The sequence below is a fragment of the Oncorhynchus mykiss genome, chromosome 7, assembly GCF_057628025.1.
Source record: "Oncorhynchus mykiss isolate SJ-2025 chromosome 7, ASM5762802v1, whole genome shotgun sequence".
NCBI classification, from domain to species: Eukaryota; Metazoa; Chordata; class Actinopteri; order Salmoniformes; family Salmonidae; genus Oncorhynchus; species Oncorhynchus mykiss.
The window spans coordinates 65,762,801-65,789,252 of NC_143028.1; the positions used below are offsets into that span (position 1 = coordinate 65,762,801).

Sequence of the window (26,452 nt, forward strand, 5' to 3'; positions counted from 1 at the left end):
CGCTTGACGGGAGTGGGACCTCTCCAACGACGCGCTTCTATACACCGCGACAAGTGGCAACGCAGGCGCAGTAGACACGTTATCTTTCAGAACTCCGCAGCTGAAATATATTGTCCTTGGGTCTCTATCTTCTGTTGGATGTCTGTCCCTGTGTCATCAGCAATGACATATTATCTATCACTCATGCACATCGTGAACCGGATCGGTTCAACACACACGGACGCAGCAGAGATCTCAAATTCCAGCCACCTGGTCACAGAAATGCTACACCCCGCATGAAGCTAATCCCAAAGTTTCGACACTGCACCTTTGGTAGGCTACAGACTGTAATGTAATTAGACCCCGTTTAATATGTGAGAGATAAGCATTGTTCCCCTTGACTGATAAATCTCAGATACCTTTTGATGTAAAAGCTATCTATTTCCATATCCCAGCCTAATTGTTAACTAAACATTAAATGGTAAAGTAGGCTATAGGTAGACTATAGGCTTATGATATTACACACAGGCTTAGGTCTACAAAGCATTATGTCATAGAGGCAGGAATGGTGGGTTTTTCAATGGTCAGTACTTAAGGACCGAAACAATGGCCAGGTACAAAAACTACGAACAAAGCTCTTTCATTAGCAATATGTCTGATTGTGACTGTGTGTATGAGAGAAAGATAGAGACAGAAAGACACACACACACACACACACACACACACACACACACACACACACACACACACACACACACACACACACACACACACACACACACACACACACACACACACACACACACACACACACACACACACACACACATAGGTGGTGAGAGAAAGATGAGTGTGTACCTGTGAGGTTACCTGTGATGGGATCATCCATAATTCAGTAAGCTCCAAGGTTCTATACATTATTCAACAGAGGCCCCCTCTCTACTATACACACAGATAAACTTTATGTGCACGCACACACGCACACACGAATGCACACACCAATGAAAAACACCAGAGTTTAAGGACATAAAAAGTAGACATTAAAACATTTGAATACTTTCAGAATAAACCGTACAAAAAACACTAACATTGAATTCCCAATAAAACATGTATCAGCAGGTCAAATTAACACTTGATTGAAGTTTGTCATTGTATCAAAAAGTTACAAGTTCATACATAACTCTCTACTTATTAACATTATGTGGCAGTTTGCTCAGAATCACAGTAAAAAAACAAGATATCTAAACAAGTTTTTGGCAGTAGTACACCTCAGGTCTTCTCTACACTTATAAAAATGTATCTCAACTTATCTGCAGGCCACAGGTGGACAATAACTACTGTAATAACTAACCACAGCTCTAGTGCTCCCCTTATGTAACCTTCCCTATTTGGCAAATCAATCAGTGTATAGAGTGACAGCTCTCCTCAGGGATAATCAACATTGGAATCCCTTTCAACAATGCCTTAGTGTGCATACAATTTTATCTGGAGACATTAAGAGTTCACAGTGTTAAGCATTTGCATACTCAGAGCAACATGAAAGGAGAAAGGCATGCTGGGTAATGATGATGACAGTTTCTCTGTGGCCCCACTCCTTTAGCAGTCTCCTACACTGGGAAGCCAAGACGCCTGCAAAGAGAGAAACAGAGAGCGTGGGGGGTAGAGGTTGGCAGGGGCCAGTGAAAGACAATGTACGCGTGTCTGAGTGAATGAGTGTTTGGCTGATGAAAGTGTTTGTGTGTGTGTCTCACCATATTGGAGCAGGCGCTGGCAAACATCATGTATTTAAATTAAACTATAGTGTGTTGATTAGTAAAGAATGCTTCCCATCCAGAACAGCCATTTTCATCGCACTCTCTGAGGGTTAGTTAGGTGGTTATTGATGATGGATTGGGGGAAAATAGTTATACAAACCTCTGGACTTATTGGAGTTCAGATAGTAATAATATCAGCTAATTGGGACAAATGGCAAATTGATTTGGGTGACCCTAGAATTGTCTTGAGCGTCAGACTTGAAATTGTGTTGAGTTGTTCTGATATTAGATTTCCGTGGATCAGGGAGGGCTGGGTAAGACAGCCTAGTTTGCCAAGTTCTAATGTTGGGACTTGGAGGTGCTGGGCTCACCAATCATGACAAACGTTGAGTCTGGGGTGAAGCAGCAGGCCTCGAGTGAAATGTTGTTGTAGCCCTACATAACACACAGGAGAGACACATGTCAAGATGCAGCCAGTCAGAAAATAACTATGTATTTACTAGAGATAATACATGGTGTGAGCTATTTGCATATTAGTAGATCTGTGTGTGAATATGTACATTAGGTCCATCAGTGCAGTGTGATAACAGTTCTCTCACTTAGAAAATGTGCAGCATAGCTCCATTGAATGCATCTTGGATGTGAACAGCGCCCCCATTGGTAGAGCAGACCACCATAGTCCCTGTGCCCAAGAAAGCAAAGGTATCCTGCCTAAATGACTACCGCTCCGTAGCACTCACATCTGTAGCCATGAAGTCCTTTGAAAGGCTGGTCATGGCTCACATCAACACCATCATCCCGAAAACCCTACACCCAATCCAATTCGCATACCGCCCCAACAGATCCACAGATGTCCCAATATCAATCGCACTCCACACTTTCCCACATGGACAAAAGGAACACCTATGTGAGAATGCTGTTCATTGACTACAGCTCAGCGCATCAACACCATAGTGCCCTCAAAGCTTATCACTAAGCTAAGGACCCTGGGACTAAACACCTCCCTCTGCAACTGGATCCTGGACTTCCTGACGGTCCCCCAGGTGGTGAGGGTAGGCAACAACACATCTGCCACACTGATCCTCAGCACAGGGGCCCCCCCTGCGTGCTCAGTCCCCTCCTGTACTCCCTGTTCACTCATAACTGCACGGCCAGGCACGACTCCAACACCATCATTAAGTTTGTTGACGACACAACAGTGGTAGGTAGGCCTGATCACTGACAACTTTGAGACAGCCTATAGGGAGGAGGTCAGAGACCTGGCAGTGTGGTGCCAGGACAAACACCTCTCCCTCAACGTGAGCAAGACAAAGGAGCTGATCATGTACTACAGGAAAAGGAGGGTTGAATAGGCCCCCATTCACATCGATGGGGCAGTAGTGGAGCGGGTGGAGAGTTTCAAGTTACTTGGTGTCCACATCACCAACAAACTATCATGGTCCAAACACACTAAGACAGTCGTGAAGAGGGCACGACAACATGTTTCCCAGATCCTAAAACGTTATACAGCTGCACCATTGAGAGCATCCTGACCGGTTGCATCACCACCTGGTATGGCATCTGCTTGGCATTCGACCGTAAGGCGCTACAGAGGGTAGTGCGTACGGCACAGTACATCACTGGGGCCAAGCTTCCTGTCATCCAGGACCTATATACTAGGAGTTGTCAGAGGAAGGCCCAAAAATTATCAAAGACTCCAGTCACTGAAGTCATAGACTGTTCTCTCTGCTACCACACAGCAAGCGGTACCAGTGCGCCAAGTCTAGGTCCAAAGGGCTCCTTAACAGGTTATGTCTCCAAGCCATAAGACTGCTGAACAATGAATCAAATGGCCACTCGGACTATTTACATTGATAACTCCCCCATTGCTCCCCCACTGCTGCTACTTGCTGTTTATTATCTATGCATAGTCACTTTACCCCTACTTACATGTACAAATGACCTCGAATAACCTCTACCCCCGGACATTGAACGGTACCGGTACCCCCTGTACATAGCCTGATTACTTTTTATTTTATTTTTTATTTTATTTGGTCAATATTTTATTAACTCTTATTTCTTTACCGCATTGTTGGTTAAGGGCTTGTAAGTAAGCATTTCACGGTAAGGTCTTCACCTCTTGTATTTGGCGCATGTGACAAATAAAAATGTATTTGATTTGATTTGTCTTTTTTCCTATGCTCATCTGAGGAGCAAAATGCAGGACTGTGGCTTCTAAAGCTTCTCTTACTCACCTGACAGTTGGGAGAGTGCAGGTCCCAGAGTCGTATAGTCATATCCAATGATCCCAAGATAAACGTGTCATCCACCGGTGACATGGAGAGAGCAACAACACTGACAACATCCACACAGTGCAAAATCAACGTTAGTATCCAAACACCCATTAACTGTATATACTGTAGAAATAGTCTACTTTGCCTGCTTGCAAATGTGGGCTAAAAGTGGGGATATTTCATGGTATTTCTGATTATCTTAACTTACCACCACCACCAATTAACCACCAACATTTTTTTTTACAGAAAACCGTAGAACCACCACTTCAATATATGCCTACACTCTTACAAAAAAGGTGCTATCTAGAACCTAAAATGATTATTCCGCTATCCCCATATGATAACCCTTTGAAGAACACTTTTTGGTTCCAGGTAGAACCCCTTTGGTGTCTAGGTAGAACCCTTTTGGGTTCCATTCCACAGAGGGTTGGTTCTACATGGAACTCAAAAGGGTTCTTTATGGAACCAAAGACTTCTACCTGGAACCAAAAAGGGCTCTCCTTTGGTGACAGCCAAACACCCCCTGTTGGAACCCCTTTTTCGAAGAGTGTACTCAACAAGTTCAACCTGTTCAGTTTACACCATTTAATTCTGTACTCAAACATCTGCCTGGTATTCAAGATAACCCACAACATAGCACCACCACCTTTGAAGGTTTTCGCCAACCTTTGCTCACACACACACACACAGTATTGTAGCATCTTGATTACATTTTTCACATTTTAGGCATCCAGCTGGGGCCTTGGATGGATGCTGCACTGAGATGGGCACAAGGGTATGTAAATACAGTCCTTTTCAGTGTGGTGGCAAATTAGTTGAACAGGAGAAGAGGATGCGGTTACTTGTGGAGGGAGAGCAGTGGGAGTGGTGGGTTGAACAGCTGCATTGAAGCTGAGTGGTTGATCTGGCTCATCACATCTTCTTGACTAAAAGAAAGAGATTTAGAAATTAGTTCGACATTGGCATAGTTCAACAGCTGAAAAGCTGTCATTAACATACTCCCAGAGATAGCAAGACATTCAGTATTCACTGAATGAAGTAGCCAACCCATCTCCACTTACAATTTCATTCATCAATTAAATAAATGATATTATAAACTGGGTGGTTCGAGCCCTGAATGCTGACTGAATGCTGACTCAGACCGTATACCACAGGCATAATAAAACATGTATTTTTAATGCCCTAATTATGTTGGTAACCAGTTTATAATAGCAATAAGGCACCTCAGGCTTTTGTGATATATGGCCAATATACCACTTCTAAGTGCTGTATCCAGGCACTCTGCGATGCGTCGTCCATAAGAACAGCCCTTAGCCATGGTATATTGGCCATATACCACACCCCCTTGTGCCTTATTGTTTAACTATAGCACATTCAATTATGTTATTATTGTTGACTATTGGCTACTCCTGTATCTACCTTGTACAATACCATAATCATTGAATGAAGTAGCATACCCATTCACAATTTAATTGATAAATTAAATAAATAATACTAGCACATAGTTACATTATTGTAGAATAGGCTACCCCTGTGGCCACACTATAATAGGATACCGTTATGATTTAATTGGTTGTCAGGCATTATTTTAGGTCTTCAATCAAAGTTGTATGTTGAATGCCATTAAACAGCAGGACACAGATACGTGGGGGCGGCAGGTCGCCTAGTGGTTAGAGCATTGGACTAGTAACCGTAAGGTTACAAGATTGAATCCCCGAGCTGACAAGGTGAAAATCTGTCGTTCTGCCCCTGAACAAGGCTGTTAACCCGCTGTCATTGAAAATAAGAATTTGTTCTTAAATGACTTGCCTAGTTAAATAAAGGTTAAGAATGTGGCCTTTATAGCTATGGTGATTGATGGCACTGCCAAGGTGGAAAGGAAGTCCAGGAAAATAGATATCATTGTGGATGCGGCGGAATGGTTCCTGGGACTGAAAGACTTCTCAGCGGAGAAGTTGCATGGAGTATTGTCACAAGCTGTACCATCTTCTCAGGTCATAGAACCTGAGAAGGGAGATAGGGAGATTTGAAGGAAGAAGTGGGAGTTTCGGTGTTTTGGTTTTGTCAATGTGTTTTTGTATTGTTTTATTTTGGGTGGGTTAAGTTAGTTTTCCCTATCACGTATGGGTTTTACTTTTATCTTGTTTTTTTCCACCCCCATCCAGTTGGCAGCAGTAATACATATTTTTGGGTGTAGTCTGCCATAAAACCCACAGAAGAAGAAGAAGAAGAAGAAGAAAATGAGGCATTGAGGGAAGCCACATTACCTATTGGGTATTATATTTTCTAGACTGTGATAACAGGAAATACACAAGCTATAGGCTACAAACTATAGCTCAATGTGGTCTACATCGGGATATTGGCTTGCACGTGAAAAACTGTAAATGATAACATTTATGGTTGAGATGTAATTAATATAAATATAAATTATGCACCTTTAATTAATATAAATATTTAAGAGCACACAAAAAACTATACATACCTTGGCCTAAACATCAGCGCCGCAGGTAACTTCCACAAAGCTGTGAACGATCTGAGAGACAAGGCAAGAAGGGCATTCTATGCCATCAAAAGGAACATAAAATTCAACATACCAATTAGGAGAGAGATGAACCTGGAGAAGTGTTCCCTAAGCAAGCTGGTCCTGGGGCTCTGTTCACAAACACACCCCACAGAGCCCCAGGACAGCAACACAACTAGACCCAACCAAATCATGAGAAAACAAAAAGATAATTACTTGACACATTGGAAAGAATTAACCAAAAAACAGAGCAAACTAGAATGCTATTTGGCCCTAAACAGAGAGTACACAGTGGCAGAATACCTGACCACTGTGACTAACCCAAATTTAAGGAAAGCTTTGACTATGTACAGACTCAGTGAGCATAGCCTTGCTATTGAGAAAGGCCGCCATAGGCAGATCTGGCTCTCAAGAGAAGAGAAGACACTGCCCACAAAATTAGGTAGAAACTGAGCTGCACTTCCTAACCTCCTGCACAATGTATGACCATATTAGAGGCACATATTTCGCTCCGATTTCACAGATCCACAAAGAATTAGAAAACAAAACCAATTTAGATATATCACATATCTACTGAGTGAAATAACACAGTGTGCCATCACAGCAGCAAGATTTGTGACCTGTTGCCTCAAGAAAAGGTCAACCAGTGAAGAACAAACACCATTGTAAATATAACCCATATTTGTGCTTATTTCTTTTCCCTTTTGTACTTTAACCATTTTGTACATCGTTACAACACTGTATATATACATAATATGACATTTGTAATGTCTTTATTCTTTTGGAACTTATGTGAGTGTAATGTTTACTGTTCATTTTTACTGTTTATTTCACTTTTGTATATTATCTACCTCACTTGCTTTGGAAATGTTAACATATGTTTCCCATGCCAATAAAGCCCCTTGAATTGAATATAAACTATGACTTTGACTTTCATAACAGTAACACGCAGACGTTAGTACGGCGTTGGTAACACGTTCAATGGTAGTTGACAGCCACACGGTGGTATTGTTGCCTAAACTGAATTCAAGCCTGAATCACTCCCCATCCCATATTATGTACACCGTGTCGCTAACTAGCTAGTTCGCTTGCAAACTGTGTCATCCTAAACTCCAGTCTGCTGTGTCCGGCAAGGTTTTCTCCGTATACGGGAGGCGTGGACAACACTTGTGTTTGCTTTCTATTGGAGAAAGCTAGAAATCCCCCCCTGTCACTTTCACGAGGTTGGAGTAATAACATGTTTAAATACTTAAGACTTTGGCTCGAATCTAGGTTATACCTTTAGATTTCGAGAAAATGAACAACTAAGTAATAATTGTTCACTCCTTGCTGACTTCTCAAACAAGCATTCCCGGAAGTCTTGACATGTTGGGTCTCTGGTTTAAAAACTCTGTGGTAGCGAATCTGAAAAAAAGGAAGTCCATTTACATCATTTCCGGTGACCCTAATGGTGCACTCCAGTGTTTTCAGCTTCAGAACGACATGAGATTTAACAATCTTCAAAGTAGCTAGTTATCATGAACAGCTATAGGACGGTTACATTGGCTTGTAATAATGATGTTATAAGGACATGTAAAGCGGCAATTCGCTCAGGGAAAACAGGCAGTATTTGTCACATATCAAGGGGAGTAGCATCCTTGCTTACGCGAGCACATGCTTCTGTCCCGAGACGAGAGGAACCACCACCAGTGTCTGACTCTGACAAGAGACCGAATCTGAGAGCCATCGACCTTGCACGCAAAATTCGCCACGAGAAACAGAGAGGAAATGCAACTGGTGGTGGGTCAGACGCGGCTGTCCTTAATCCGTCGGTGCCAGTGTCCCAACTGCAAAAGAGGGTCATCGAGCTGCGACAGTTCACTCAGCAGCTACAGAATGTTCACCCCAACGTTCTTGCAAAGCACCTTCACAGAGGTCTGATCCTCCCACATCCAGAGCTCGCCGTCGTTAATAAACCCTATGGAGTTTCTGTTCAAGGTAAGGTGTATGAAGTGCTGTATTGAGTCAAACACACAATTAAAGATAACGTGAGGAATAAGTCTGTTCTTTTTAATGTCCCTTCAAGAACACACATCTGTGCTAGAGCAGTGGTCAAATCCACAGTGATTTAAATCCCATATTCTTCCTCTTAGATGGGTCAAGCAACAAAAACAACATCTCAGACGTGCTTCCAATCCTTGCCAAGATGGTGGATGGAATAAGGGCTGGGTCTCGGCTGCACGTCTGCCTTGGATTAGACAAGGAGACGACAGGGACCCTCCTGCTGGCAAGGACTGAGGAAGCACTGGACTATGTACAAAATCTTCACAAAAACCACCAAGTGGAGAGGAAATATTGGTGTGGATTTAGTTTCAAATAAGGATCAAGGCAGCACATCATTCACATTTCAAAACCATCAATTGAGGGCAGCAAATGAACATAGAATATGCCATAAAGCTATTGCAATGACCCTGCCATTAATAAGACATTACTGCTCCCCCAATGGAACTTCCCCTTGGAGCAGCGGTAATGTCTTAATCTGGACGCAAGGGTTATTGAGCTTGATTCACGCCTTGCAACATCATGCTACATTCTTGTTTCGTTACTTTCAATCATCTTCCATTCTCCCTATTCCCCATGCAGGGTTGTTGCTGTGGGCGTGCCTGTTCCCTCTGAGGGAGTGATTGACATTCCCGTCATAGAGAGAGAGGTCACAGGAGCTCAGCCTCACTTCAAGGTAACGTAATATTTTGTAATAATATCTCTCAAACTTCTTAACCAGTGCTGCCAATAGTTCTGTTAAATTCTAGTCATTATGACCAGTATTGTCATCCAGTCAGTCTTTCCTCTCATTTGTATTGGTGGCTTTCAGTATACTGTGCTGTCCTTGAGGTTTTTAGCTTGACAGTCTTATATACACCGAACCTAACTACCCATAACCCTTCTCAGATGGGCCTGAGTCCTGTGTACAGGGTGAGTGACGGGGGCGAGGGAGTGACCAAAGTGCGGGCCAATCGGCAGACCCAGGGTGCCGTGACTCAGTACCGTGTCCTGGACAGCAGCAACGGCTGCAGCCTGGTTGAGCTCCAGCCTATCACAGGTAGAGACACTACTGAAGCTTACTCTGGGGTCGTTCCAAGTTGTTGGTTTTTGCAGTCACCCTGCACATCCCAAAAGATTGCTATAACATGACTGCAAAATGTTATGCTGTTTTCAAATTAAACACAATATCTTGCTCAAGCTTTTAGAATTGATTTCAGTCATGTTGTTGAGGGGGTCTACCACATGCTAATAACACAGATTAACCTAGGTCCTAGAGGATACTATGCACCATGTAGCACCAATAACTTTGAACCTTCATAAAAAGCTGTTCCCTCTCTCTTGCCTCGTCCACCCTCTTGTGCTTCTAGGGGTGAAGCACCAGTTGAGGGTCCATATGGCATACGCTCTGGGATCTCCTATCCTCGGAGACCACAAATACTCCCACTGGACCAAACTGGCACCTCAGGTAAGGCAAACGAACATCTCCAGACTTCACAATGTAGAAGCTTTACAACAAGGTAGCCTAGCATTTAGACCTCTTTGGTGCCAGTGATTGATGGGCATTGTTTTTAAAAACACTTTTTTTTACTTTAGAAACTGCCAGATGGTGTGTTGCGGAGGCTGGGACTTGAACAGAGCAAGGCGCGTTATCTGCCTCTCCACCTGCATGCTCGTCAGCTGACACTGCCAGAGTTCAAAGGTCAGAGTGACATTACGGTGTCTTGCCCCCTGCCAAAGTATTTCACCAGCACTTTGCGACGACTGCAGATCCCGATTCCAGATGAATGATGCTTCAGCGCAGTGCAGACAGGATACAGAAGACTTGCTTATGAAATATGGAGCAGCATCACTTCAAGGGACCCTTGGCCTAATGGTTTAAGTTTGTACCTGGACTGGGAATTAACTGTGTGTGTGGCAAATAAACAAAACCATTTTTTTCCTAATTTCACATGCTAGGACCATTTCTTCATAACGTGCCTCCCCCTGGGACAGCAGACTGGAGGTTAGGATGACCTAACAGAGCATCTATGCAGATTTGTTTAAACAGTAAATTAATTTACTGTCATGCAGACCTGTAAAATGGTGAATAGTGATATTCATTGAAATATCAGTGCAAACTCTACCCACCTGAGAGACATTGCGCCGTACCAATTCTGATAAACAAATAGTTCTGGCAAGGCAAGTGACATCACTTCACGGTGTACATTGACAAAACCAGATCCTACATCTGTCCCTTCTGTTATTCTGTGGACTTTTTTTCTACCAGAGGATCTCGTATGAGAGAAAATAGGGTTTAGATCTCACTACTACTTCAAATCACTAATTAGTAGCCCGGTTTATTACCATTACATCCCAGTCATGTGTGAAGACGGCAACATGTATTGTGAACTGTTCAACATCAGAGCCAAGGCTTGACATACATAATGCATCTCAAATCACACAGTACAAAAGGCATATTTGAAAACACAGGCTTTCTTTAGCCTCCAACACCACCATAATATCAATACATACAGGAGATCATAAATGCCTATATATATATATATATATTTTAAAAAGTGAGCAGAGGTCCTATTAAATGTCTGTAGGTTATCCTGCCATGTCTGGGACCTGAGAGCTTGGAGGAAAGAGGTCCGTGTGGTAAGAGTTACATGTGTATAATATATTTAAGACTGAATTAGTCCCAATATTTCACCATCCATTTCTGCCTACTTCAGTTTTATTGGGGGGCTGCAGTGGCCTACAAGAGTAGACGAGGAGCTCTGATTTGCTGAGTTGGTCAAAATCCATTGGTCTCGTCAGTCCAGGAAAAAAACATTATGGTGAAGTGAGGAGGGGTTTAGGTGAAGTGGTGGGTGACACGTGTGAAAAACAAAGTCAGTCTGGACTGGGCATTGAGGGTGACATAATTGCCATTGGATGAATAAACACATGGTTCTGTACTTAAAAAAGGCCCATAAATACACTCTGTAAACACTGTCACTCCCCCACTCCTGTGGTTGAAAGGTGTGATGGGTAGAGACTGAGGCCACTGGAGGTCCTTAGAGTTAGACACTGAGTGAAGGAGGTACAACAAAGAGGAAAGCTAGAGAAGGGCTGATTTCGGAGTGAAGAGTGCTTCGGTTCCTCCTCCCCTCCCGGCTCAGTGTATGTTGACCGACGACATGGCGATGGTCTCCTGGATCTCTCGCACCATGATGATGCGTGTGAGCATGTGCTCCACCTGCTCACTTGTGATTGGCTGAGTGGAGTACCATATGGGACTGTTTGGCGCCACGACAGGCTCTGGCGTCAGGTAGTACGCGTCGTTACGCCCCTTAGCACTCTGGGGACTGAGAGAGACAGGTGATTAGTTGTTGCAGGGCTATATGCTAACATTTTTTTCAAGTAATAGATGTGCTCCTAAGTTGAAAAATGTAGGAGTACAAAAATAAACAGTTGATTTGATCATTAGAAATGCATAGAAAAGGGCATTCCAGTAGAAGATAAATGTGTCGTTGTGTATTTTTTTTATCTTTTTAACACCAAGGAAAACATCACCCTGTGCAATTGCATCCTCTTAGCTACTAGAAATGTACTGAGAATAGGGGGCATTACTCACCATTTGAAGAGGTAAAAGTCATACAGTTTAATGGGGCATCGCAGCGGGTTTTCAGGATCCTCAGCCTGCTCCTCATACATGTCATCAGTCACTGCAAATCAAGTAACAAAGAGGTCAGAACCAGCCAGTAGTGATGGGGCATATGGAATTCATAATGTTACCAAACTCGGGGGAATCATAGAGGCCCAATGAATTAGCCCCAAAAGGAAAGCTGACTAATACAAGTCACTCAGTGACTGGGTATATGGAAATCAGGTCTGAATACAATATAAGAAGATGCATTTTCCTTGACATGAAGTAAGAGAAGATCTCACCTTTCTGCCCAGCATGGTGTGTCCCCAAAGGGCCATGGCCCTTCAGATAGCGGATACTGGTGCTCTTGTCCTTGGGGTTGGACGGGTTCTTCTTGGTGTGTCTCAGCACCTTGGAGAAGGCCACCTTCAAGTGCTGCTCTACCGTCGTCAGATGGAAATACCTAACGCAGATAGGTTTGTTTAATACCAAAACACAAACACTAGGCTTGAGAAATATATTGTATATACCAAGGTTTTTTCAAATACCCAATAGTATGACTTTCAAACCCCCCCCGAAGCTATGTCCCCGACACAGCCTTGTGTGGATGTGTGCTACGCCACTGCTATTAACTATAAATACATAAACTCTCTTTGCTAGCTGTGGCTCGATGACAAGATCAAGCTTCTTGGTCACAGCAGAGAATCAATCCATCACAGATCAAGATCCCTGCTGTCTAATGTTTGTGTGTGTGCAGCAAACTGTTCGTAGCCTTTAAAGATCATTGTATATGAGCTGGGTTGTCTGTCCTATTAGTTTATGTTCACTTGCACTTGTCAGCTTTTAGCTAGAGTCCGCTATGGGATTTCGCTAGTAATTATTAGCATTTGTTGGGCCCCCAACGTTTGGAAAGAAATAGCACCCCTTGTGAACACCGATGGCAATACCATATACCCTGTATGGTACAGGAACGGTATGAACATCTGGAAACCCCCCCCCCCCTCTTTCTCACACACAATCACCTCAATTAACCGGCAGAAATAAAAACAGCCACTAACCTATATACATTTCAATTACCTTGTGGCTAAGAAAGTACAATGACAGCACTAGAGAGAAAACATGTGAGCATTTGTTGGGGTAGTGAGCAACCAGGAATATTGGTTTCAGAATCATGTGTCCAGATGATTGTGTGCATGTGCTTCATTCTATAGCTAGAGGACTCCTGATATCTCCAGGATACATCTCCAGGAGTGATAAGTATCATTCGTCTTAATTGGTTGTTGTTTACTACTGTCTTTTTGCTAGCTAGGGCACTCTACTTTAAGTGCTGCCTGTCTTCCCAGTAGCCTACTTGGTCTGTGAACTGCTGACTGATCATAACTTGCAGATGATTGTTGACACATCAACCAGGATTAAGGGGCAGGGCAATTCATGACTGTTGTCATTTTTGTAATCAGTGGTTGTTTTAGAGGGGGGAGTGCTTTCAGTCAGAAATTAGTATCAGGAGTTGTGCTCTTCACCTTTGCAAGGCAATTAGTACTTCAGTCTCCCTTGTTTTCTCAGCAGTGGTCTCGTCACAAAACTAAGATCGTTGACAAAACGGCATCCCTAGCCGCGCCCTCAGAGCATGCGCAGACCAGCTGGCTGGAGTGTTACAGACATATTAGATCTCTCCCTATCCCAGTCTGCTGTCCCAACTCGCATCAAGCTGGCAACCATTGTTCCCGTATCCAAGAAGGCTTTGGTAATTGAACTAAATGTCTATCGCCCCGTAGCAATGACTTCTGTCATCATGAAGTGCTTTGAGAGACTAGTCAAGGATCATATCACCTCCACCTTACACCCTAGACCCACTCCAATTTACGTACTGCCCCAATAAGTCCACAGACGATGCAATCGCCATCATAATGCACACTGCCCTAGCCCATCTGGACAAGAATACTGTTTAGACTACAGCTCAGCATTCAACACCATAGTCCCCTCCAAGCTCACCATTAAGCTTGAGGCCCTGGGTCTCAACTCCACCCTGTGCAATTGGGTCCTGGACTTCCTGACGGGGCCGTCCCCAGGTGGTGAAGGTAGGAAACAACATTTCCACTTCGATGATCCTCAACACTGGGGCCCCACAAGGGTGCGTGCTCAGCCCCCTCCTGTTCACCCATGACCGCCTGGCCATGCATGCCTCCAACTCAATCATAAAGTTTGCAGACGATACAACAGTAGTAGGCTTGATCACCAACAACGACGAGACTACAGGGAGGAGGTGAGGGCACTCGTAGTGTGGTGTCAGGAAAACAACAGACTCCAGGATGCTGACCTTCAAGGAAGAGTTGCAAAGAAAAATACATCTCAGACTGGCCAATAAAAATAAAAGTTTAAGACGTCAAAAAGAACAGAGGAACTGCCTAGAAGGCCAGCATCCCGGAGTCGCCTCTTCACTGTTGAGACTGGTGTTTTGCAGGTACTATTTAATGAAGCTGCCAGTTGAGGACTGGTGAGGCATCTGCCATCCAATATTATTTGTTGCCTAGACTTTACTGCAAATGACACTCAAGTCTTGAGGGAAAAAAACAATACACTAATATTGCAGTTAGCCATGACAGCCTTTATAATAGAACGCTTGTGACCATACACACATCTAAAAATTGCACTTGGGAAAAAAACATCTTTAAGTAGAAACAGAATAAAACAAACAGGCATTCTATTTTTGCTCTATTATAGTGTCCACTATAGTAGACATTGATCAAGTGCACAAGGCTACATGTGTGCAAAAATAATGTTCAACGAGTAAAACATTTAATTATCCCCCCTCACTCACACACACAAATTGTACTGTCAAGTTCAACACAAAAACAATATCTTTGGGCTACAGTGCAGGTTATTACATTGTACACTTCCTGCCTGTTGACATCTGTTCTACAATGTGCCAGCAGCAGAGCATGAGACCCTTTGCTGGCATAATTGATCTCTCAGGCAGAGTACACCTGGCAAACCCCTTTTATCCACTGTATTGGAAAAGTGAGAAAGAGGGAAAGTGTGTGGTGTTCCTTTCACCTCTATACTGTCATCCAGCTTAAGCCTGGCCTAGCTACACTTTACATGTTTGTTTTTTTACCTTTAACTTGGCAAGTCAGTTAAGAACAAATTCTTATTTACAATGACGGCCTAGCCCGGCCAAACCCAGACGACATTGGGCCAATTGTGTACCAACCTATGGGACTCCCAATCACATCCGCATGTGAAACAGCCTGGATTCGAACCAGAGTGTTTGTAGTGACGCCTCTTGCACTGTGCCTTAGACCGCTGCATCCATGTGTTACCTATTGAAATGTACTAGAATGCTAAAAGTCCGCAAAAATGTTAAATATTGGTATCGTTTTTTTTCAAGGGAAATATTGGTATCGGCCAAAAATGTCATATCGGTGCAACACTAGCTGTAACGTTAGCAAGCTAACGTTAGCTGTCTGACTTTATTAGCCAACAAATTGTCACACCATAAACTCAATTACTTGACCAATGTTGCTCAACATTTCGCTGGTTAGATAATGGAGAATTCGATCCAGCTAGCAAGATAGCATTGTTAAGTAACATTAACAATACTAGTACTTGTTCCACCATACTTTCTCCCTTAACTCAAACTTTCCAAATGCCAGTTGTTTTTCGGGTACAACTCATGAAGTACGCTTCATCACCTTCTCACCCGTCATGCTTTTCATTTTGGTTTCAAAATGGCAAATTTCGCCTTAAGGTGACTAGTTTGCAACCCTGCGGCATCCCTTCTTTCTTTCTTTCCAAAACGCGTGTTGCCTCTGACCAACCTCTCTCAGAATGATCTTATTGACCCTAACCACTTCAAGACGGGTCTATCAACCGAGATTACTCTTCTGTGTCACAGAGGCTTTCTGCCCTGCCAAAGCTGACTCTCTCTCCTCTGTCAGCATCCTCCTAGATATTTTCCGCTGCCTTTGACACAGTGAACCATCAGATCCTCCTCTCCACCCTCTCAGGGCTGGGTGTCTCAGGCTCTGCACACACTTGGATTGCATCCTACCTGGCACGCCGCTCCTACCAGGTGACATGTAAAGGAACTGTGTCTGCACCACATACTCTCACTATATGTATACACCCTCTCTATACACCAAGTCACTCGGCTCTGTCATATCCTCAAATGGTCTCTCCTATCATTGCTATGCGGATGACACTACTTTTCTCCTTCCCCCCCTTCTGACACCCAGGTGGCGACACGCATTTCTGCGTGCCTGAGATATCAGCTTGGATGTCGGCCCACCACCTCAAGGTCAACCTCGATAAGACGGAGATGCTCTTTCCCACAGGGAAGGCCAATACCTCTCCATCACAGTTGACAACGCCACGTGTCCCCCTTCCAGAGTGCAAAGAACCTTGGCATGACCCTAAACACTCTGCAAACATCAAAGCATTGACCCACTCCTGCATATTCTACAACATCTATAGAGTAAAACCCTACCTCACACAGGAAGTGGCACAGGTCCTAATCAAGGCACCTGTCATCTCCCGTCTGGTCTACTGCAACTTGTTGATGGCTGACCTCCCCGCTTGTGCCATCAAACCCATGCAACTTATCCAGAATGCTGCATTCCGCCTGGTGTTCAACCTTCCCAAGTTCTCCCATGTTACCCCGCTCCTCCGCACACTCCACTGGCTTCCAGTCGAAGCTCACATCCACTACAAGACCATGGTACTTGCCTATAGAGCAGCAAGAGGAACTGCCCCTCCCTACCTCAAGGCTATGCTAAAACCCTACATCCCCAACCCAAGTAATCCGTTCTGCCACCTCTGGTCTCCTGGCTCTCCAAGCTCGTCTCTGTCCTGACACTCCAATGGTGGAACCAACCCTCGCACCCCCTCCTGACCTTTCTTGAACTAACACTTGCATTTTACTTTCTTACCCCTACTAGCTCTGACTTTGCTGATAGCTTCTGAGGTCAAATGTACTTAGTATGACTGTGATATGTAGTTGTCCGACCTAGCGATCTTAAGATGAATGCACTAACTGTAAATCGCCCAGAGCTTCTGGTTGATGACTAAAATTTAAGTGTGTGAGACTCACTTAGTGTTGAAGAACATGAGTGTGGTAAGCAGCGTGGCTGGTGAATGGGCTCCTAGTTGTTTACACTCCCACAGCATCTCCTCTGTCACGTGACTGGGAATGATGTACCCTGGGAGGAGAGAGCAGCCAATCACAATACACTCTCCTCTAATGAGACCACTGCATTCTGCACAGAAATGTACTCAGGTATGGAAGTAGCGAAAATACACAACAGAATTGTGAGTTTCTCTTGCACTTAACAAAAAGATATCAGACTGTGCACAGAACAATCAATGTTCCAAAGTGCTTTTACAGTTCCACCCTCAGGCCTTCAGCAGGCTTTTACCTGTACTCTCTCTTGCACTTACACACAGAAACACAAAAGACAAACGCTGTGGCTCTTACCTAGTGGATGGATGCTGGGCCTCCACTCATCCAGGGCTTTGTGTAACCACTGGGAGAAGCGTGTGTAGTACTGATCAGAGAAGATATCATCCACCCGTCCGTTTTCAAAGAGGTACTGCAAGCAGAAATACAACCTCTATCAACTGTAATACATTTCAGTCAGTATCTTGTACCATGTGTGTTTGTGGTATGATGCTATGTCAGTGACAGGGCAGGTGGGACAAAGACCCACTGTTATTTTGGCATTAATACCTGTCACATATCAGTTTGCAAACAATGTAAAAAATTATAATAATCATTGAGTTAATAAAGCCGCATACAAACAGTCTATTTTTTGCGGAAGGCAGCTCCAAAATGCAGGCGTTTCAGCCTAGCTCAGTGCTTTCACTGGTGGTGGGGCAGCCAATGGAAAATATGGAGTGTTCTGTCACTCATGGGGACACTACGTCACCGCAAAATCTACGGGAGGGCTCAAATTCAAACCCCTTGGGTGCTGCCATAGAGTTACATTAGAAGTGCCCACCCAAGAAGGCTCAAGGTCAATGGCTACAGATAAAATGACGTCAAATCACATTATATGTACCATAGCTTTCATTTGACTGATCATATTAACATCATACTTTCAGAATCTTAGCTAGAAAGCATCATCATTAATCAAGTCTACTGGCAAATCCTGTTCAATCCTTGTCATCTGAAGAGAAATTATAGACAAAACATATTGGTGCTCATCAGCCATTAGACAAACATTACACGTCACAAATTCAACAATGAGTGGTTTGGAAGGAATCAATGGCCTACTGTAAGCATTGCAAAGCAATCACTAGCCTGTTATTCAGTAGAGTGGGTGTGTGGTCCAAGTCTGGGTTTAAGGGTTTGTTTTCCAAGCTTAAAAAATATAAACATTGGCTATGCTGTCAATCTAGCATGACTTCTACCGCGTTCGAAACAACTGGAAACTGGGAAATCTCAGACTTCAGGGAGTTCAAGACAACTGGGGACTCTGAAAGAAACAAGCTCTGACTGGGAAAATAAGTTTTGAACATTTGTCAAACTTGGGAACTCAAGCCTCTTTCTAGAACAGACCTGAAGATCACGGACATCATGATACAACCTTGCCCCCCCCCCCCCATCAGCTATGTTTTTTTAAAGGCAGTAAATGAGGCTGAATTAACTGTTTTTTTGGGACTGCTGTTAGGAATGCTGATGGGACAGCTTTATGTAGGCCCTAACAGTTTGTGCGCAGCGTTTTTCACTGTTATAGTGCAATTGATGTATTGTCTAGTGGCTTTGTTGGCATTCATCAACAACAACAAAAAATTATGTTTGCCCCAACAAGATTTACACGCCACTGGTCATGTGGTATGCATACCTTCTGTATACACAGGAAGATGTAGTAGAGGGCATCAGGCTCAAAACGTTCTCCCTCCAGCCCCTGGGCCTCCTGGGTCATGAGAGCCAGAGCCACGTTGAGCTCAGCCACCGCACTCGACACCAGGTCCTCCTGGAAGCGCAGGGCCTGCCGACCTGCACAAAGAGAGAGAAAATAAATATGGTAATTTAGAAGACACTTTTATCCAAACTCTGACTAATAGAACATTCATTGACATATTCAGAATTAAGAACCTACAAACCTACAAGAGAAAGATAGAGATGTAGGAGAAAGAGAGACAGGAAGGGAGGAGAGAGTGGACGAGAAGTTCACATACTTGGCGAAGGCAATTTAATGAGTTTGTTGACACTCACGTCCAATGGGCGCCAGCTTGTTCTGCACGTCCTTGTCCAGCTCTGCGTTCTTGCGCTGGACCCAGAGGCGCCACACATCCAGGCCCTCCTCAGGCTTCAGGGAGATGGGCATCAGTAGCTCCTGAGGGGCTTCCACCTGGGACTCTGACTCCACGTGACCCTGCAGGGGGACACATTAGAAGTGAAACGTTAGAAGAGAAACATGCACACTACATGCTTTGCTCATTTGTGGTGCAGGGAATTAAATATTTCCTAAAATGCCTTCAAGGGGAGAAAGACAGCACAGGGGACATAAAACTGGAGACAGGGAATAGGTGTTCATTAATTGAAATAATCATATCCTGCTTTACTGGGGGAGAGTACTGACTTAATCTACAACATAATCTAACAGTCCAACATGTTAATTATTGATTAATCCAACATATGTCATAAAGCACAAATCTACATTAATGTTGTGGAAAAACTTGAAATCGGAGGCAAGGACAAAGTCAGGGTCACCCAAGAGGTGAAGGTCCTGTTCTGACCTGTAGGTGTAGCTGGTGCTCCTGGTGTTCCTGCTGCTGCTGGGGGTCCCAGATGTGAAGCTGCTGCGTGCTATTGTAAGCCCCGCCCACCGTCTGCACCACCACTGGGCAGTGAATGTTCCCGTTCATGAACTGCGTTGGGAACAGCGTCTGCACCACTTCCTCATTCGTCGTCCCGGACACCGACACGGTGCCACCCGACTGGACGGACAAGGCACCCGACAATGAGGAGTGGGCCACTCCATTGTCCTTGTTGTCGTGGTGACTGGAGGACACCTGCATCGTGCTGTATGCCTCCTGGGGAATGGCAATATGATGCACGCCCCCTTGCTGCCCCCCAGAGTACACAGGGATGGTCCAGGTCTCCCCGGCAGGGCCTGTGATGGTACCCGTGGTGCTGTACAGGTGGGTGCTGTCCACAGTGAGCAGGTCTGGCCGGATGGACAAGTACTGCTGCTGCTGCCCCTGCCCTTGGGGGAGGGCCAGAACCACCTGCTGGCCCTGCTGGCTCTGAGGGAGGGCATAGGACACCTGGATGGGGACATCCATCTTGCGCTTCTTGGCAGGTTGGAGGACGCCAGCTCTCCTCTCTGGCTCTCGGGGAGAGCCCTGCTGCTGCTGAGGAGACATGGCCTCCACCGTCTGGATCTGGATCTGCTGGCCTCCCTGTAGTTGAATTTGTTGACCGCCTGGTAGCTGAATGTGCTGGATTTGTTGCCCACCTTGCAGTTGGATTTGTTGACCGCCTGACAGTTGGATTTGTTGACCGCAAGGTAGCTGGATTTGTTGACCGCCCGGCAGCTGGATTTGTTGACCACCCTGTAAGTCCCCTTGAAGCTGGATGTGTTGACCTCCTTGGAGCTGAATTTGCTGACCCCCTTGTAGTTGAATATGCTGGATTTGTTGACCGCCTGACACTGCTGCCACCAACTGGGCCTGGATCTGAACGAGACAGAACAAACACCTGAGCATGGTGTATACACTTACTGGGTGAGGAGAGTACATGGATGGGGTGGGTGTGTATTTAATAATGCAGCATGGTGTGTGTGTGTGCACCTGTTGGTGCTGCTCCTCTGTGAGCTCTCCTTGCTGGACCAGCTGCGCTGCTGTGGGAATGCCCTGGAGGTCCACCGTCTGGTCCTGCTGCCCCTGGATCTGCACCTGATCACAGAGAATGAGAATGCACAGTGCACCACCATCCATCACATGCCACATGTCTGAGGGTGGTGGGGTTCTGTGTTTCCCTGACCACTGTATTTTCATTTCAACATTTTGGTTACAGGCCCTGGATGTCAATAAAGAGGCCTATCGGTCCAGTCTGGAGAATAATTGAGTGTAAACACTGCTTATAGTGTAATAGGTAGGGTGAGTGAGGGAAGGTCTCACCTGTACTTGTATCAGCTGTTCAGACCCCTGGTGCACACCAGAAGCCATCTGGGGTGAGATCTGTGCAGAGGTCACCTGCACCTGTTGAGCCACAGGAGAATGAATCAATCGCAGAGTAAAAGTAGCAATGATAGTGACAATAAGATAGGTGCTGCCAGTGTTAGTGACAATAAGATAGGTGCTGCCAGTGTTGAAGGATGAGTTGGGCTTTACTCTCAATTTGGTCAATTATTATTATTATTTTTTTACATATATAGACTAGACTAGATAAGGGCAAAGGGCACTCGGCAGCCTGAGGTGTATTCAAAAGAACGGAACTACTGAAGGAACCACGTAAGGAGGTCTCTCCTCTTACCGGACAGGCCAGCTCCAGCAGTGAGCCAGCTACCTCTGTGCTGTCTGTGTATACACAGTTGCCCCCCTGCTGGTAAACCATGGTGGTGGTAGTGGCGGCGTCGCCCTGCTGTCTGAAGTCCTGCAGCGTCTCAGGGCCCTTGTTGGCCAGGGACTCCAGGAACTCCTTCATACGGTGCTGGGGCACACTGCGGGCCTTCTGACGCACGTATTCGTCAAATGAGACCACACCGCTCTCTACGGGCTCGTTCATGACAATTCACTCTGCCCTTCACAGCACCTGGTGGGGAAAGAAAGGACATAGTTAACACACATGTCCAGCATCACAGGTCAAGAACTGGGCAGCAATATCACATCCTTTAACTCTGGTGTCAATAGACTGCAGCCACAGTCACCAATACAACCTCACACACTTCAGTGCCACGTTCAGTAGCCTCGAACATTGCAGACAAATGTCATGAACAGGTTCCAAAACATTCTGTCCGGTTGAATGAGCCCCAGTGTCTATTAGACATTTAAAGGCCCAGGTACACAACGGTTTGCATAGAGAGAAATAGTAATGGTATCTTTTTTGTAGGCACTAACTCCACCATGGTTCATAGCCTATGGAGATAAATGCTGAAAATAAGTTCTGGTGAATTGAGGCGTTTTATTCTATGAGATCATCTTAAATCAGCTAACGCCACTTTGTGGATTCTGATGCATTTATGTAATACTTTTTTTTTTTTTAAAGCTCATAAATGCCATGTTAACTGACTGATTATCTTATAGAACAAAGCGTATAAGATTCCCTAAGCCTACGTTAACCTCAGACCTTTTTGGGGGGTTTATTCCAAAACCCTATTAATTCCCCAATTCATTTTCCCCATAGGGATTGATAAACGAACCAGAGGTGACTAATTTCCGGGTTTTGGCGAGCTGTATTAGAGGGGGAAGTAAAGCCAATTAGGGCAAAGTGCACTGGCAAACCCCTTTCTATGATGAACTTTGAACCAATTATTCCGCAATCTGAACACTTGGCACTATGTTCTGTATACTGCATTAGGCTGTTGTGGTATTCATTATTTGTCTTTAAAAAAATATGATAGTATTATTATCATGATGCTAAGATTTGCTCGCTAGCTACATTTACTACAGGGGCAGTGTAAAGAGCCACCAGCCTCTGTGCATCCTTAGCCATTTTTCACATGATGGCTTTTTCTTATGAATTATATTCATGCTGCCTAATTTAACTACTAAAATCCCACAATCTGAATGAAGTTAACATTTGAAAAATAGTGTACTTGAGTGATAAACATACGTGCAACTTCTGTAAAGCATTCTAGAACAATACCTAGCTAACTAGTTGCTAACGTTGTCTGGATAGCTAACTAGCTAGCAGTACATCTTCCCATGCTACCTTAAATAAAAACCAAAACCCCTCGGTTCAGCCAAGGCACGGCGTTCAAAAGTAATTCGATAAACCCCAAGTCATTTGCTTTCCACATGCCATTTGTTAGTATTCATTGTATAGCGTGCAATGAATTGCAATAATTAAAATGTAACAGTTAGCTAGCCAACTAAACAATATCACAATTAGCTAACTAGCTTGCTAGCCAGCTACGTGACGTGTGCTTATTTCTGAGATATTTACCCTCGTTTCGAATAGAACAATGTGGGAAATCCACACGAAGAATTTGGCTCGCGTACAAGTTTATCCAATACAATTCCGAGCGTTTGTGGAAAATGTGTCTAACTGTAAAATGTTACTATTAAGAGAACATGATTTAATCGATACATAGAAAACTACGGAAGTAAGCCCGGTGGAACAACGTGAATCCCGGACTGCTGACAAGCAACGGCCGCATCATACATGGCGAGGAGTCGGAGATCCTTTACAGTAAATTCCACTTGTAAAGGCGAGGCAACAACCATATACAGTCATTGGCAACAACACATTTCATTTTTACGGGAACGAGCATGGCGTGCACCCGAGAGACCAGGGGACCCTAAATTGGTGCCAGTCCAGCGAACTATTTTCTTATTGCAAGAAATACATTTGACTGCAAAGGTTCGTATTTCAATTAAATAAATATGCCAACAGACACTGATAAGATTAAATTGTTTGTGTCTATACAGTCAATGAGTGTGTTGTGATAATGCATTGTAAATATATTTGGACATGCCTTGTAATTATTCAAACTATTAATGATCTGCATTTTCTGTAGATTTGGACGGCGATACCCCCGCAGCACCTGATTTCAAGGCCAGCTCGCCCCCGCGTCCACAATATCGTGCGCATGTACGCGAACAGGACTCCAAGGTGCATTGCACGGGCGCTAGTGTTGTGGTACAGACGCTGAGATATAATAAGAACTCCCACCCATATCCCCTGTATTCTGATCTAACGGTCTTATCTGTTACTATTTCAATTATGATGTGTCTTGGAGGTCCTCTTAGGCCCAGCTTTTGTATATTCTATTAATAATTAGCACTTTTCTTTCAATACTTCCTACACAGTTGTTGGAAGGCGCCATTTTACATTCAGTTCGAATGGGCACGTCTTCTCGCGAGTACTCGCTTGGAAAGTGTCACGATGAAGGCATGCATGCTAGTAACAGAAAGGATGCTTGTCTTTGAGGTTCAATACAATTATTAAATTATAGGACTATTATATTTTATTATATTCAAAGAATCAGGAAGTTGTGGGATGGCAATGAAATATTTAATATGAATCACATCTATCTTTGTTTTTTCACTGTACATTCTGAAACTTACCAAATACCTTTCAAGGATCGAATACAACCCCTGTTTGAAATGGCAAAACAAAAAAAAGTTATTATTAAAAAACAAACACAGGCTACAATAACATTTTCTCAGTTGGCCTATTGTTGGGAGAAAAAAAACATTAATATATTAATTCCTAATGTTTTCATGTAAAAGTGAGTGTTAAACTGACTGTTACGTTTAAGAAAACGTCATTTTGACTCTTGCACCCTGTTTTCTAAGTAAAGGTTAATTTTGTTCAGAAGTTAATATTCAAGGTCCGTCTGAATGTATACACTTTTGTGTGTGTATGTGCCTTTAAACAGGAATACAACTGCCCCAGTCTGCCTTAAAGAGCCAGGCATGTGCTGGTGAGGCTCTCCCCACAACAGGCTGCATCGCTGCTCTCTTAAGGTGGACCAGAAGAGATGTGTTGCATGTGTCTAGTACCTTGCAGTAACAATGGACGGGAAAGAGTTAATTCCCACGGTCTCTCCTCTAGCCTCTTTGTGATCTCATGGAAGGCTGTCCAGTGGATATGAGGATCACTCTCTTCCCCAGAACACTTCCTATATACCGCATCTCATCTAATAATAGAGTACACACACACTCACAACACCCCTCAAACAAAGGTAAATTCATTTGAGGTGTGTATGATGAGAGGTGGGATCTGATCCCAAGCTGTACAATACATGACAACCTGTTATGACTTGTTGACAGCATACACAACACATGGCACTATGTTACAATTGTGTAATGAATGAGAGGCCCTCACATAGACTATTGCTGCTCCAAGTGCTTTATTCTTGCACCCAAATACACTACATTTCGAATTCACAGAAGACTTTGTCCGGGGGAAATTATTACGATTGGCCTAAACCTATTTACATATTATAGTAATCCTCATCACTTACTGTATCATGTTAGTTACATGAATGTGTTTTGTGTATGTCACTGTATAAAAATGTATCTTAAGTTCTTTGTAGGCTAGTCTGTGTTTGTCGGTTGACAGTACCACCTGTCCTCCTTAGCTCAGTGTCTGCCTGAGGTTAGTCCCAGCATACTGGCAATAATCCATGAACTTGGCGTCAAAACAATAGGTATGTTGTACACACCTACACAATACACACACTTACACAATACAACACATCTTTATTTTATTTTTATTTTTTTATTTTACCTTTATTTAACCAGGCAAGTCAGTTAAGAACAAATTCTTATTTTCAATGACGGCCTGGGAACAGTGGGTTAACTGCCTGTTCAGGGGCAGAACGACAGATTTGTACCTTGTCAGCTCGGGGGTTTGAACTCGCAACCTTCCGGTTACTAGTCCAACGCTCTAACCACTAGGCTACCCTGCCGCCCCAGAATACACACATCCACCTATTCCTATTCTAACTAATTTCCTCTATGCATTTGTAAATCTTTGTGTCTGTGAGGTGTGTCTGTGTGTGTTTTTTCTCTACTGTCCTCGTGCACTGCTGGTATCTTTGCGCCACTCTAATGATCTTAAAGTAATCCTTGACTGATGAGATTACAGAACACAGTGTGATAAGGTATGTAAAGGAGAGACTGAGCATCACTACAACAGATCCACTCAGTGCAAACAGGACAACTACAAAATGGCTACACTTGACCCATGAGACCAACGGGAGAAAAGGGAAAGCCAGTGTGTTACCCAACAACACGACAAATGTGAAGCAGAAGTCTAAAGGATCAGAGGTATATATTGAAAGAGCAGCCTTTTTTTATTGCTTTTGATGGAAATTAAATTGGTTTATTGAAGCGTCTGTTACTTTGCCTTAAAGTTACTGAAAGAGGAATTATGTCTAAATGTTCTCAGAGAACAGAACAGGCATACCATGCACTGAGGAAGAGATGCTGCAAGTGCAGAGAGGAAAAGAGTGTGTGAAGTATCTTAATAAAACGGTGTAAGTTTTGCTAATTTTTGCCAATTTAAAAGGTAATGTTTTCAACTTTTAATTTGATAACAGATAGACCATAGTAAATTATATGAAGATACATAAGACAGGAGGATATTTGCTTGGACATATAATTATAATGTGCT

The 26,452-nt window shown here is 43.9% G+C and overlaps 3 protein-coding genes and 1 long non-coding RNA gene across 5 annotated transcripts; 2 read left to right on the top strand and 2 right to left on the bottom strand.

The window, feature by feature from the left end:
* Nucleotides 1–981: 981 nt before the first annotated feature.
* LOC149982640 (uncharacterized) lies at nt 982–8,371 on the bottom strand. Its single transcript, XM_090241793.1, has 6 exons — nt 7,807–8,371; nt 6,489–6,539; nt 4,849–4,932; nt 3,968–4,067; nt 2,105–2,168; nt 982–1,608 (listed from the first exon to the last, which is right to left on the bottom strand). The coding sequence occupies exons 2-6, from the start codon at nt 6,500–6,502 to the stop codon at nt 1,490–1,492; spliced, it is 381 nt and encodes a 126-aa protein (XP_090097919.1). The 5' UTR covers nt 6,503–6,539; nt 7,807–8,371; the 3' UTR covers nt 982–1,489.
* LOC110528415 (pseudouridylate synthase RPUSD4, mitochondrial) lies at nt 7,928–10,492 on the top strand. Its single transcript, XM_021610463.3, has 6 exons — nt 7,928–8,504; nt 8,660–8,864; nt 9,150–9,243; nt 9,456–9,606; nt 9,917–10,014; nt 10,143–10,492. The coding sequence occupies exons 1-6, from the start codon at nt 8,045–8,047 to the stop codon at nt 10,335–10,337; spliced, it is 1,203 nt and encodes a 400-aa protein (XP_021466138.2). The 5' UTR covers nt 7,928–8,044; the 3' UTR covers nt 10,338–10,492.
* A 373-nt stretch (nt 10,493–10,865) lies between these two features.
* On the bottom strand, nt 10,866–23,586 carry LOC110528414 (transcriptional regulator QRICH1). The gene is made up of 12 exons (XM_021610462.3): nt 23,273–23,586; nt 21,641–21,919; nt 21,286–21,366; nt 20,956–21,060; nt 19,900–20,841; nt 19,376–19,535; nt 19,002–19,156; nt 17,633–17,747; nt 17,249–17,357; nt 12,462–12,622; nt 12,148–12,238; nt 10,866–11,878 (listed from the first exon to the last, which is right to left on the bottom strand). Exons 2-12 carry the CDS (start codon nt 21,890–21,892, stop codon nt 11,689–11,691), a joined length of 2,361 nt encoding a protein of 786 aa, XP_021466137.1. The 5' UTR covers nt 21,893–21,919; nt 23,273–23,586; the 3' UTR covers nt 10,866–11,688.
* Nucleotides 22,568–25,363, top strand: LOC110528419 (uncharacterized). Of its 2 annotated transcripts, XR_016497405.1 has the most exons (3): nt 23,550–23,689; nt 23,847–23,941; nt 24,711–25,363. It is a non-coding gene; the product is annotated as an uncharacterized LOC110528419 (long non-coding RNA). The 2 variants fall into 2 exon arrangements; XR_002474248.3 differs by lacking the exon at nt 24,711–25,363 and having other exon boundaries at nt 22,568–23,689; nt 23,847–24,654.
* Nucleotides 25,364–26,452: the final 1,089 nt, after the last annotated feature.

What these genes read in the sequence shown, in the direction of transcription:
- LOC149982640 (XM_090241793.1), bottom strand. An exon ending in CCACTGCTCTCCCTCCACAA is followed by an intron (nt 4,068 to 4,848) that starts GTAACCGCATCC and finishes GGATGTTGTCAG; the next exon opens with TGTTGTTGCTCTCTCCATGT. An exon ending in CTCAACGTTTGTCATGATTG is followed by an intron (nt 1,609 to 2,104) that starts GTGAGCCCAGCA and finishes CTCTCTTTGCAG; the next exon opens with GCGTCTTGGCTTCCCAGTGT.
- LOC110528415 (XM_021610463.3), top strand. Translation starts at nt 8,045, where the DNA reads ATGAACAGCTATAGGACGGTTACATTGGCTTGTAATAATGATGTTATA. An exon ending in CAAGTGGAGAGGAAATATTG is followed by an intron (nt 8,865 to 9,149) that starts GTGTGGATTTAG and finishes TTCCCCATGCAG; the next exon opens with GGTTGTTGCTGTGGGCGTGC. An exon ending in GGACCAAACTGGCACCTCAG is followed by an intron (nt 10,015 to 10,142) that starts GTAAGGCAAACG and finishes TTTTTACTTTAG; the next exon opens with AAACTGCCAGATGGTGTGTT.
- LOC110528414 (XM_021610462.3), bottom strand. Translation starts at nt 21,892, where the DNA reads ATGAACGAGCCCGTAGAGAGCGGTGTGGTCTCATTTGACGAATACGTG. An exon ending in CTCATGTTCTTCAACACTAA is followed by an intron (nt 12,623 to 17,248) that starts GTGAGTCTCACA and finishes TATCTGCGTTAG; the next exon opens with GTATTTCCATCTGACGACGG. An exon ending in GACTTTTACCTCTTCAAATG is followed by an intron (nt 11,879 to 12,147) that starts GTGAGTAATGCC and finishes TGTCTCTCTCAG; the next exon opens with TCCCCAGAGTGCTAAGGGGC.